Source organism: Lepeophtheirus salmonis, chromosome 7 (genome assembly GCF_016086655.4).
Source record: "Lepeophtheirus salmonis chromosome 7, UVic_Lsal_1.4, whole genome shotgun sequence".
Taxonomy (NCBI): Eukaryota; Metazoa; Arthropoda; class Copepoda; order Siphonostomatoida; family Caligidae; genus Lepeophtheirus; species Lepeophtheirus salmonis.
Window position 1 is genome coordinate 15,914,413 of NC_052137.2, and position 14,613 is coordinate 15,929,025.

A 14,613-nucleotide genomic window follows, 5' to 3' on the forward strand; every position below is an offset into this window, starting at 1 on the left:
GTTTGTCACATATTTCCTTAGAGTATATTTAGTTCCACCCACCAAGGACTGGTGTTAGGATATATCTCTTTTTTTTGGGGGGGCAGAATATATTTAAAAAAAATTCCAACAGAAATTTCAAGGTCAAGTCTTTTTTGACTTTTCCTAGACTGTGGATGTATTTTATTTCATGACCTTTTTTAAACAGTCAATGCTTAAATAATCACTAATTCCCAACTAACAACATATTTCCCCCCTCATTCTGTTACTCCATGGAGAGCCCCCGTGGCATCAACCCTGGTTCTACCAACATTTATTCATCTCATATTTAGGTCCATTTTTAATAATAAGAAGTATAATCTCTCCACATCAAGATATAGAAAAACAAATCAATATGTATTTGCTTTCTAATGAGAAATAAATTGATGCCAATCCATTCTTCAGTCGTATCGAGACAAAGAGATTAGAAGAGACTAATATATTTATAAATATGTATATACCATGATAATATGTCATCATTTACTGCATTATCAAAAAACAAAAATAAAACAAACATCAAATAAATCAAAGACACTTCATAATAACATAGTAATACTTTTAAAGGACTATAAAATCTTTAGTAGCAATTGGTCAAAAAATGCATGAAACATTTTAATTTGTCAACATAATTTGATTAGAAAAAAAAAGATTGTTAAATTTACTTATGTAAAAGGTACAACACGTTAACTTTCTGTTTCGAAAGGATTATAAAACATGTTTTGAAAATCAAAAAAGGTATTTTAAATTTCAAAATGATAATACATATTTACAGTTTTGTTTTATAGAGTTTTGGAAAATCATATCAAACAGGTGACAACCCCCATTGACAATACACCTAACCTTGATATTTTAATACTGTGTATCCTTTCATAGTTTTTTCCTTTTGGCACAACTTTTCATTAAGAGGTTTTAAAGGGATGATTATAATAGTTTAAAGGTGTAAAAGTTACTATAAACCATGATTTTTATTAAACGATGGATAATTAGTATATTAGTTCTTGGTGATTTTCCAAAGGTCTTATGAAAATTGGTTTTTACAAAATATATCGGATTCACATTATTTAATTTAAATAAACCACACTAGGTAATCATTCTTACATAACATAAAATCTGTTGATATAAATGTTCACTCTTAAGCAAAATTATCTGTGGAATTGCAATTAATTCATTACATAAAAATGGATGTCAATCTATTTTACACTTAAATCCAAGACAAATAAAACTTAGTTGTTTAACTTGAAAATATAAAGTACAAACAAGTTTTCTATTGTTCAAAGGTTATCATTTACCGAGTAGATAACAATGTTGCATTAAGTGCTCACTATATTTAAAAATGTAACGATAGGAGAGTACATATCTACATCAACCAAGCTGATTTGTATGTTTGTCGGTGCTGCATTTTTAATAATATCTAGTTGATCTAAGAAATAACAATACACCATCGAGCGTGGAGGGCTAAAGCTTAGTGTGTCAAAAAAAGAAATAACAGAGAAGTTTTTATCTAGTTTTCTAAATCCAAAGCAATCTCAGCAAAAGGATTAATATTTATTCAAAAAACGAATACTTGTTAGGTCATGCAGGGTTCTCTTTTAGAGAACAATAGCTTTTATATTGAATAGCGCAGAAAATTGAATTTAATGTACTCAATCAACTTTTATTAACATGTATAGAAGCAATAAGGCAAGCAACACATTGTACATAATAATTCAAAGTTGTTTACATTTGAAAAGATTCATGTGAATATAAAATGAGTCAAATTCAAATCAATAAAATTCCAAGGATACATATATGTATCCTTATGTATATTAAAAGTATGCCTTCATACAGGGTGTGAAACGAAATCCTGCACTTTAGATTTCCTGCTTCCCCCTCCCCCATATAAAAATGTTTTTTTGTCGTAAAATATACATATAATCGTTTCACTTAGTCGCCAAAACTCCACCTTGGAGTCAAAAACTAAAGATTTCAAGCCTATTACATTTTCAGAAGCAGAACGCGGGTGCCCTGTTGTGACGATTTTGCAGAACAAAGATATGAATATTAACAATGCTGTGGTCTCAAAAAGGACAGAACACGACAAAAGAAGGGCTGGAAAGTTAAAGAAGGCCCAAGTGGAGACCAAGCACACAACGAGAACTTTCACGACTGTGTGGCCAAGGATTTTTGGCCTCTTAGCTCCTCGACCTGAATGTGATTTTTTGTTTACTTTTGTTTAGAGCTTCCTTGAGTCAAAGGTCAACAGGGCTTCACACATTATCATGAAGTCCCTCATCGACTTTATCGTTCTGGAATGCAAGAATTTAGATCGGGCTTAAGTTTTCAGGGCCTATGCACAATTCAGGGCCCAAGAAATGCTTTTATTGGGGCCTAAATCTGAGTCGTAAATACAATGAGTAAGATATACTCTTATTGATTGTATCCGTGACTGACTCAGATTTAGTTTTCTGAATGAATAGAAAAAATAACAATTTTATTTTAATTAATAGAAATATCTATCGATCAAATGCTCCAGATTTCTGTCTCATCCTCTACTATATCTTTTTAATATGAAAAGATAATATAATTTTTTTAAATAATTTCATGATTGTTTCTTGACAAAGTTGATAAGTTTTGGTTTTATAGAGGGGACTTAAAAATGACAAGAAATAAATATAAGAGAGTTTATATATAATCAAAAAGAAAAATAGATTGCAAATAATATTTTCTTTCTTTTTTACTTTGCAAAATACAAAAATAGTATTTAAATTCCAAATTTCAACTCTATTACATCAAATTTAAAATAACTATGTATACATAATATTAATAAGAGTATTTTCTCTATTTTAATCCCAAATACATTAACTTGAGACTACAACTATTTGCAACGATGAATCAACTTTTTATTTGTTTCAGAGGAGATTGTCATGGTGAATAAACTTATTGTTCAACAGAACCCAATTTTGAGGTTGTGAAATTATCACTTGTTTAATATTTGTTGATCAAATATCTATGTAATTTTAAAAAAGGTTTGAATGAATTATATACTTACATTATGATACCAAGATATCCTTGTATGTGTTGGCCTTGATGAAACATGACATTCAAAGTACACATCATCTCCGACTCGCATATTCGAAGTATTTAAATTACTTCCGTATTTTAATTTCACGATTGGTTTATCTAAACATAGGGAGAAAAACATAAACGATTAGGAAATGCATTAATTAATTATTTATTATATGATAGTCTTAGTATCCGACATTGCTCGGAGTTATTTGACAAATTATAACACAAAGATTTGCAACACATTTGTTACTCATATTAACACTGACGTTAAATGTCAACTTTTGAGCCTCCAACGTATGATGTATCTTTTTTTTTTAATATTGGAAAAAAAAAAAAATATGACGTACTGAGCTTTAGCTTTGTACTCTCGTCAACAAACGTATATAACGACAAAATTTGGTATGAAAATATAATAATATACAGAGTATGGACTTAAAACTTGTTGTTTTACGAAAGTAGTAATTTTGATAAAATAAAGAAAAGACAACTGAAAACCAATTTTTTATATGTTTAAATCTATATTTTGTATTTATTATGTCTTCTTTTACGAGTAATGATAGACTCAACACGCCGGCGAACCGACCGACAGCTTTTGACGATGAAGGCCGTGTCGATGGCGTACCACATTATCCTTATGAAAGCTATGAGGGAATCAAAATTTGTATGAGAGATGGGGAGGACATTCTTCTCCAAGACAACAAAACTTTAAACTCAATCGGGTGAAGGTCGGGGCTAGAGGAGGCAACATGTAGGAAGAGTAGAAGTCGGCCCTAATGTTGTTGAAGAAGTTTTGGTTTTAGGCAGTCAAACGCAGACGCCAATGATCTCTACAGCCTTCTAGGAACTAATACCGACGCAGAGGAGATAGCACAGGTTTTGCCTCCATTGTTGTTGCTCCGAAATATTATAACTGTGTGACAACTTGATCTAAGAAATGACATTTTAGTCAAATTGAAAAAGAATGGAAAAGGTCAGTACATAGATATATTATAAATGCATAGATAATCGACGCCTTATAACTCTGAGTACTCCCTCTAGAATATAATAAAAATCGTCTGAGTTGTTGTTTAAGCCAGTGTTTTTAAAATAATGGGATATATTAAAATGACCCAAAATAACCATATTTATAAATTTTGCTTTATCCAATGATAAAAAAGAAAGAGAAAAAAAAGAGAGAAACCACATCACAAAATTCAAAACGACATTGTAAACAACTTTTTTATGGGTTTTCTCGTTTAATAAAAAATATAAGTACATATGTAAACATTTAGATATTATATACACATAAATGGGAAAATGCTCAAGGAGTGGAGGGGAAAACTAACTGAAAGTTACTCTCCATTCAAGGCTCACCGCTACTTTTCTTTTGTATAAAAGATATATAATACATACATAAACATTTTTTGGTCAATTTAGACATTAAATGACATTAACATGATTTACATAAGTACATATAAATTAAAAATAAAGAAACTAGTATAATTGGGAAGGAAGGGTTAAAGATAAATTGAGACAAATTTATAAGTCTGTCCTAGCATATAGCATTTTTATTTATTGTAGTTACCATCTAAGCAGTGTTCTGTATTTTCCAAATATGTTGCATCAGTCCATAATTATTTAGGAGCGTACATCAAAGTAACAACGAGTGGATGAACTTATGATGGAATGTAATATTTAGAATTTTTAGTTGATTTATCCAGAAGCCCATTAAAATCGGAGCATTTTCAATTTTAAACTTCAGCAATTATAGTGGAGACGCCCAACTGCTGTAAATTTGTTGATCAAGTTCAAGTGTCACTTTCTCGACTAATACATAATCTAGGGAGCTCAGTTTTTTTGTAACTATTTCATTATGTTTTTATATATCGATATATGAATTGATTTCAATCACTCAACTTACATTACTTATTGACGTATTAAGTATTCAGATTGAAATGGATCACCTGGTATAAGATCGATATCGGAGTCATTCCTGCCTATTTCCTTGATTCATAAAGACTGGGACGTAATTTTATTTCTTTCCGTGCAAGACTGATTCTTAGTGTGAGAATGTATATTCAAAAAAGTATATGTATATTACAATATTTTATCAAATAATAATGAATCTTTTATCCCTAAACGGACCAAGCCCAAGTTCATGTCAATTTCTTGAAGAAATAAATTCTAAGAAATATAATTTATTTTTCGTAAAATAACCCATCAAAATATATACACTGGGTTGATTTGATCTACTAGTACACATTTTATTAATTTCAATCGGAAGGGAAATTGTTTCAAAATCACGTAGGCAGACAGCAAGACATCTCAATTATAAACATAGTAAGTGGGGAAATTATTCTCTTAATCTCAATGTCCGTAGGATTGCAACCCAATCGTTATTTGAGGAGTAAATATACTTCATATACAGTATGTCAAGAAATTGATGTCCTCTTTTTTTTATTTGCCGCTTCTCTAAAAAGAAGAAATAGGGAGAAAAAAAACTTGTATACTTGTAAAATTTGTATACAACCAAATGTAAGGTAAGGAGACAACGTTTATGCATATTTTTTTTAAAATTGAAATTTACATGGGACTATTAAAAAATATGATGCTGGAGGAGCACTCCTTAAGCACCCGAAGTAGGCCAACTTGAGGACAGAAAAAAGCAAATTGAGGTGACTCAGGACCTTGGCGTTTCGGCCCAAACTATTGGAAGATGGTGGAACTGTCAAGTTTTGGAGAGAGCCTCGAGAACAAGGGTAGGGGTGGATGGAAAAGAAAAACTTTCGAGAATTGCAAAAATCACCATCGCCAAAAGTCTTAGAAAAAAAAGGGTAATCTTTGGGAAAATTAGCGACCAGATTGATGTCAAATGGTCATCCAGTTTCATACAAGGCTGTCTGTAAGTATATAAAGGAATCTCTTAAGGTCTTTCCGTATAGGTATCAAATGCAGCCGTAACTCGCAGAAATTAAGAAAAAAACGACTTATTTTTTGTTGTGAGAGGAAAAATTAGACAATAAATGACTGGAGAAGAGTTATTTTCTCTGACGAGTCCACCTTTGAACTTTTTCACCCTCTCAATCGTCAAGCTGATCATGTTTGGGTTTCCAAGAAGAAAGATGTTTTGCCAACTTTGTAAGTGAAGTTTCCCTTGAAAATTCACGTCTGTGGGTCTTATGACCTACCGAGCCCTTAGTGAACTTTATTTTGTACCTGGAGGACAAACTTTGACTTTTTCATATTATGTGGAGACCTCACTCAAGAAGTGTCACACCAATGAGATACAAAGAAGCTGAGAAAACGGATCGTTTCTGACGCGGAAAATGTTACCAGAAATGTCAATAGCCATTTTCCTGCAATACAAAGATACTGCTTTTAGCTCTCACATGGCTCATGCACGGCTTCAGGGTAACTTGAACTTATTTTGGGCAAAGGGTACATGGCCTAAAAACAGTCTGGACTTGTCTCCACTAGAAATCTATGAACCATTATCCAAAATATGATCAATAAATTACCGCCTGCAACCAACGAAGAAGCTCTAGTCCAAAATGTAAAATTTGCCTGGTCGCAAATTTCAGATGTGACTTTTCATAATTTAATTGCTTGTATGCCTGAGTGCATTACAAAGTATATAAATTTAAGGGGGCATAAATTAGGAAATAAAATGATGCAACAATGCTAAATTTACTTTCATTCGCGTGTGTTTGAAAAAGGGGACATCCATTTCTTGACATACTGTATATGTAATTCAAAGAAGATTTCTAGATTCTATTTCATATAGAGTAAATGTAATATTAAAATGTTTACTAATACTTAATCAGTTCAACTCTATCTGACCAACTAAAAGATCATTAAAAATATCAAGGACAACTAAAATTTGGGCAAAATTTGGTTTTTTTATGATGATACCACTCTGAATAAGCAGAAAGCCCATACATTACATCTGAACATCCAGAAAATGTATCAGTGAGTGATGTTTTCAAAACAAAAAATCCAGCTGGAGCCATGGTCTTCGGCATTGTGGCCAACACAGGCGAAGTCTGTTCTCCCATTTTTGTGGAAAGGAGGAAACGACTCAATGCAGATACTTACATCAAACTTTTGAATACCAAAGTGCTACCTTGGGACAGAGAAAAGTTCGATGACAACTTTTTTTTCATTGAAGACGGAGCTCCATGTTATCGAGACGCTAAGCACCAGGCCTTCCTGATAGACAACTTTCCAGACCTTTGGGATCTCAAAATGTACCAGCCCCCTCTCTATACATAACCCCCCTTGACTAGTCTATCAAGATACGACTTCAGGAGAGGGTGTGGCCTACTCCTCACAAAAGTGTCCAATCTCTATAGACTTTCTTCAAGAAATAGTCTTGAGTGTTACAACAAGGTCTGCAAGGGATTTAGGGCTTGCATGTTTGGAATTATTAGAACTAAGGGCTCATATATTGAATCAGTTTTTTGACAATAACTATTTTCAGAAGATTTTGTATAATAAATGTCCTGACAAAATCTCTCATTTAAATTTTAATCTGAAAAAATTGACAATAATAAAATATGTACCACCAGATAAAATCAATCCTGTAGGAAGGAATAGTGAGTCTTCGGGTACAGAATATAATTTATCGATAATTGAATTTTGAAGGAAAGAGTAATCAATCTGTTGCAAGAGAAGAATAATGAATACATTTGAAGAGACATAAATCTTGAAATAATGACTGGCACTATCTTTTAAGCAATCCATTAATCCCTTTTTATGTATTTCTTTTGAAGAGTGGTCATCTTTTTCTTCTGTGTGAGAGAAAAAAATTGTTCTGGGTGAATTAAGGGATGTTACTACGGTTTTTATATATCGGTGTGTTCGTTATCGAGTGAGGAACTTTTCTGAACATTTCTAAACTTCGGAGGACTTGACGAAAGAGTCTTTTTCGTTGAAATTAGTTTTTTAACAACCTATTTAAAACTTATTCGTAATAAGGTGTAGTGCATATCATTGTTTACTCAGAGAGCGTGTATTTTAAGGATGACCGGGATCCCGCACGTTTTACCACTAGAAGATAAAGCAATAAAGGATTCTTCGGACTCATCTTCTCGTACACTATATTCGAGGGCGGTGAAACAACGAAAGGATGGAAGTGTCAATGAAGGGATGTTTATTGACACAGATAAGAGATTTAAATGGGAATTTTTTTTATTTTATTTGAAGACAGCAATGGTCAAAACTTTTTTATGAAGATCTGAGGCATATTGACGTATATGATATTGCTTTATTATATGGTGGTAAAAAGCGTGAATTAGCTGTACCAAATCCATACCCTGGTATGAACTAAGCGGGGGTTTGATCCAAATTTACTTATGACATAAGAAGAAGATTAGAGGACCTCAAAAAGGTACACCCATTTAGGGTTAAAAATGTGGATGGAACTTCTATCAATGTGAACTTCAAATAAAAAGTCATTGATAAAATTAATCTTAATAAAGAGAAAAAAATTACTCTCATAATGGTTAACACATTCAAATGAATCGATGAGCTACGTGCTGTTAATTGGTTGAAACAACTTGGGTAAGTAGTGGATCATTTACACCCCAAAAAAACCAAAAAATGAACTTGTTGAAAAAAAATACAAGGAGTACAAAGATGTGTGGAGAGATGTAAATTACATTGTAGAAATAGTTGCAGATCCAGCCAAAATTCCACAGCTAATTATTGTTCAGAAATGCATTGTTAAGCTACAATTTAGGGGATCCCAATTAAAATGCAAGAATTGTTTTGAGCTAAGTGACACAAAACATGATTGTAGTAATAGTAGGGTTAAATTTCAGGAATATGAAAATGTTTTGAAGCAAATAATTGCAAAGAAATAGGTCTACTGAGGCCCCTGGAGGAATCCGAGTTGTGGAAGATATATCTATTTGTGGGGATATGACAACAGAGATTCCGCATAGAGGAGTGAAAGTTCAGAGAAGCTCAGAAGCGAAATATGAAAGGAAGGAAGAAGATAAGATTGGAAGAGGATGATTTCTAGCATATCTAGAAATATTCAAACCGGAATTGAGAGTATACAATATAAGGGAAGATTTGGTGCAATAATTGCAATTGACTTCTGTAAATGGGCATATTTTGAGAGCAATAAATAAACTCCTTCTTAGAAGGTTTTTCCACCCAATTAGAGCTCTTCTATTCAATGGTACATTGGGTGATTTGAAAAGCAAATCCAATACTTTTAAAAAGGGGGTTTTGGAGGGGATTTTGGAACGTCAAAACATATCATTAATGCTGACGATGTCACTTCGATATTGGAGGTAAAGTAAGAAATCCAATTGACATTATGCATCAGAATAGTCATAAGAAGTGTTTCTTAAAAAACCCCATAGACCCAAAAAAGTTGGAATGGACAGCGTTATCCAAGAATATAATCACGTTTCATGATCTTGAAAATAACTTTTTCTTCAAAAGTGAAAAGAGCTGCGATCATCCATCTCACTCCAATTTTATGACACTTTAGAATTAATTTTTCCTCCGACTCTGAAGAAAAGACGGATAAAATCTGCGATAAATATTTAAATTGTTTGAATCTACCCAAAACATGGAAGAAGAGGATCAACAGTTCTATATCTAAAATCAGCGATGGAAAGCGATTTACTGCTCAATTTCAGATATCCTCGGGTTGTTTATTTTTTAATATTCCTTGTTAGGACTGCGGAAAATATGTTATATTAAAATAATCTTTTAAATATTCTTATATAACTAGAAAATACTGAAAAGATGTCGCGGTAGAGTTGCAAATAATGATTCAATCACATATTTTATAAACATCCAATATAAATTTGCTACACCGTGTTTTCCCGGCTTATTTTAAAGGCTGAAGGACTTTTTAAACAATTCATCAAAATGATGGATCTACTTTCCTTCATTTTCTCTTTTTATATATAATAAAAATCTTGTCCAACAAATAAAAGAGGAGAAACCATTTATCCATGCTTGAAAAGTGTACAACCATAAGGTTGCTTTGCAAATAATAATACTTTTAATAATTATATATTGTTACTACAATATCCTTTTGACCAATTTGCATTTTAATTTACAATTACGCTTGTACTCGTATTTGGGTGGCAGTGTTACAGTATCAAGACCAACAACACGTTTCACATTTTCAGTCACCTGGTTTGAGTGTTCGCCTTGTTCAATGAAAAACTGTACAGTATGGTGAATTTTCTCTTTTTTAGTGTGGAGGTGAGATCAAACAATATTATGTCAAAAACTCACAAAACTGTTTAATAAAGTATTTGGAGTAAGGAATTTTATATCTATAACGCCATTTAATTTAAACCGATCCCACTGATACAACGTGAGATACATATTCCTAAATCCATAAACTGGAAAAACAGTTGATTTATTTTTACTACACCTATTATTTAATTCTTAGTGGAGAGATGCTTTCGTTTGTTAATTATAAAATATAATCCAGTTCCAATTGTAACCAAATACAATGTTCTTACATTTGTTGTAAATAAATATTCATATTATAGTCATTTAATGATTAAAACCCCTTTTACCTGTCCGTTAATCTTTTTATTATTATGTCAAATTTAACTTTATGGCAAAGAGTATTTAAAAAGTTAACTTTTACATATATGTACTAAAAATATAAGCAATAATAAAAAAGTTTTGTCATCAATAATAAATATAAATATAAGCCATCAACTGCATTCTACATTCATTTATGATTAAAAAAACAAAACAAATTGTCCTATACACGAAGTATGTTATAATTATTAATGGTAGTAATTAAAACAGATTGCATTTGACGCTAATGAGCCTATTTCACTATTTGCTTGGTTAATATACTGTGCAATATATAAACATAAAAAAATTAAACTCATTTCAAAGACATAACTTAATACACCAATATTTAAAAAAAAAAAAAAAAAATCCTAATAACGTCAGATGGTGTTTCAAATATTAGAAAAAAAAAAAAAAAAATTCTGTTTATCATCACCATATAATTATACATAAATATTCAACAGGATGTGAAAATATTATAAACGTAAATACTATTATATTTGCAAGAACGTATGGTAATTTTCTATAGGATTGAACTCCATCGTGGTTCAATGTGCATAAAGCTGTAAAAAAATATGGTATGCCTGTATGCTTAAAGAACGAACCCGAAAATCATTCAGGTAATCCTTACAATTTGATGAATTTTTTGAATAACGGCAGCTTGGCTGTCATAACGTTTCATTCAAATTATATGCTAGCAGCTATGATATTAGAGAAATATCGCCAATTCCACACCGTATTTAGCAATTATATAGGACCAGGAATTACTCCGATATTGATCCTCAATTAAACGTCGAGTCTAATGAGGACTTAAACTTAGAAATCCCCCACAACTACTTAAAGCTAATATGTGAGGTCAATATTGTTGATGTCGGTAATAATGGGGGACTACGCCATCAAGTTTTATAACAATGAAAGGCCTTTTTTCATTTATATCTATTGAGGAAAATTACAAATTATTGGATGTCAAAATGGGGCCAATAAATAAAACGACTACATGTTTATTGTCAATTTTAAATATATTAATCTATTACTTAGTTTTATTAAATACCTGATTAAAAAATTCATTAAAGTATGTTATTACGGTGTAAAGTAATCATACTTCCATATTTTGTATAAAAATTAACAATAACAATGGAATGAATAATTTTTGTTCTCTCTTCACGATCAAGGTAACAATGATAACAGCTTTCGAAAATAACAAAACGCTGTTGAGGTAGCAAATATAAAAGTAATAGCCCTTGTACAATGTCATATTTGTAATAAACCATAAAAATGGAATTCCATATATTTGTAAATCTATAGCATGTTTAGGGCACGAGTTTTGTTGTTATTGGCAACCTGAAAAAGGTTGTTCATTTTCGAAGGATATTAAAATTAATATTTCATTCTTAAAGTGAAAACATATCAATACAAAGTTTAACCAGTAGTATGTATGTTTACTCATGAATAGTAGAGAGTGACATTGAGGATTTCTTCGACGGTTATAAATAGAGATAAAATTCCTTTGTATTTTGGGCATGTTAAAAGAAACCAAAAGTAAACATGCTATCGATCCTCAATTCTACTCTGAGTACAACAAGGACTTACAATTATTCCTCTGCAACAAATCCTCGAGCTTACTTTTTTCTAGATACGAGTGGGGCTGGGGTGTATTTCCTTGCCCTTATAACTGCGTAATGAAACGTCCTGACAGTTAAGTTTATGTATACATTTTATAAATGTGTGTTCTTTTTTTTACTAACCAAAAGTGCTTACAATTTACAACCCTATATATATGTACATAAGTGGTAGGAAGAGAATGTGAAAAAAATCCTTAATACATACAAATATGTTATTTCAAAAAGAAGAAGAAAAACTCATTTTCAAATGTACTAATTAGAGTCCTATTTTAATTAAAAGAAAACCATTTTTTTTTTTCATTTTCCTTTGTATGTAAAAACTAAAAACTTTTTGAATTTCAAAGAAGGAGGGGGGAATGAAGATGAAGAGAAAAAACTTTTTAGTCTTTGATTTTCTACTCATTTACTTTTTAACAATTGTGTATTAATAATAGGTGATTTATAAAATGAACTTACTGGATTGGATTCTCATTTAAGAAAAAATACAGTTTTGGGATTAAAAAAGTAAAACTGTTAATATTATTATTTTTTTTAAACACAAAATACTTTACAAAGCTATTAGTCAAGTAGTAAACATAATTAATCTATGGTTGAAATTCAATGGTTCGTCTACATCCAGCATAGGAAGAACAGAGTAACAATTGATTTCTATGATTTGCTCATTTGCATCCAGTAAACACTATCAATACAAGCAGCTCTGCAGGACCCATGAAAATTATTTTCTTGAATTGAAACCCCTGTTACTTTAAAAACTTTCTTTCAAGCATTTTACTCATAAATCTGAACCACTTCTGAGTCTAATCATCAACTTTAAATATTTCCTCACCACATGATCTATATTGTTAAACATATGCACAACGATGAAATTGGAACATTCAGGTGGCTCATTGAAAGATAAGCTCGCTTTGAATCCCATATTAATTTTACCTGGATAATCTGTACATTGTCTTTAATTTTCTCTGAATAAGGAGTATATCTAAGTGAGTATACTACTCTGGCTATTGCAACTGCATTCCCTATTTTACTCTTAATTGAATAAATAAGGTGAATTCTGCACAAGAAAGGAAAAATTGCATACGTCATAAAAGAAAATGTCAGAAAATTATAAAGTCACGTCATTTGTGACATAATAATAAAGGACATTTTGCGTAGAAAAAATTGTATCCATCGAAAGATCCTTATTTAATGATTATTCGTATCATAGTAAATAATATTTAATAGAAAAATATGCAAGTGTTGTGGTAAAATAAGAAATAATTTTTTGATAAAGTATCACTAGTTTAGTAGCCAATTATGATGTTAAATATTTCGTCATTCAATTCATCTAACAGAGGGATAAAGAAGCACCCAAAAACATCTGTGTCAACTCCTTTGAAGCCTTCTACTAAAAAGAAGATGTTACATGTTGTTTTGAACAAAGTTAAAATGGCTCATGAATCAAAGGTTTACTATCATAGCATTTTACAACAAAAATATATATATATAGGACAAGGATTCTACTTAAGTGTCCTTTTCCCCCTAAAAAAATCATTGCCGTAATCACAGTTTTGTTTTTTAGTTGGGGGAGATGGTTTGAGCGACTTTGGATGAATTGCCTTTCATAGACCGAGAAAAATTACTACTTAAAAAAATTTGGGGGACCAGGGCCCTTCAACCCCCACCAAATAAAAATCCTTGTTTTAGCTAATTTTATATTTACCTTTTTTTTGGACCAGAATACTGTAAGAATTACACCTACACTAGAACAGGTGGTACCATTTATTTACGAATAATATAATATGTGATTTGTCAGAATGACTCACAAATTTATAAAATAAAATATATATGTAACTCATATACATGAGCATTTTATTATCTACTTCGTTAAAATAATCATAATAGACTAAATGACTCTACAAATATTCAAATGGAGTTCACAGTTTCAAATTTTATGTGACGTTCAAGGGTAATTTGAGGTAATAAAAGACAATGTCTTTATTTCTTATACCTAGTATTGTACATTGTACATACTTTAGTCCTATTTAATGCCATATCCCTAAATGTATCCTAACATCTCTTTTTTGACATTAAAGTTTAATTAAAAAATATCTCCAGAGATATAGAGAGAGGGGAAAAAAGTCTTCAGTTGACATAAAACTTGTTTTTTGCTTTTGTTTTTCGGGGAAAAAAACTTTCCAAAGAAGTTTTGAATCTGGAATAAAGTCACTTTTAGCATACACAAATATACACTCATACAAAAAATAACCCACTAACTTTGTTTTGCCCATGGAAATAATAAATGTTTAATGGTTAGGTCAATATATATAAGTGATGCCTTAACATAAAAATAATCTTGAACAGAATTCAAGGAATCCCAATATATAAATCTTTATATTTTGTTTACAAG

The 14,613-nt window shown here is 31.1% G+C and overlaps 1 protein-coding gene across 1 annotated transcript in view; it reads right to left on the minus strand.

Moving 5' to 3' along the window:
- The window catches only part of LOC121121663 (protein turtle), a 403,438-nt gene that overhangs the window by 118,905 nt on the left and 269,920 nt on the right, over positions 1–14,613 (minus strand). The window contains exon 9 of the mRNA XM_071889943.1: positions 3,047–3,177. Coding sequence (XP_071746044.1) covers positions 3,047–3,177 — 131 coding nt within the window. The remainder of the gene's footprint in view (positions 1–3,046; positions 3,178–14,613) is intronic.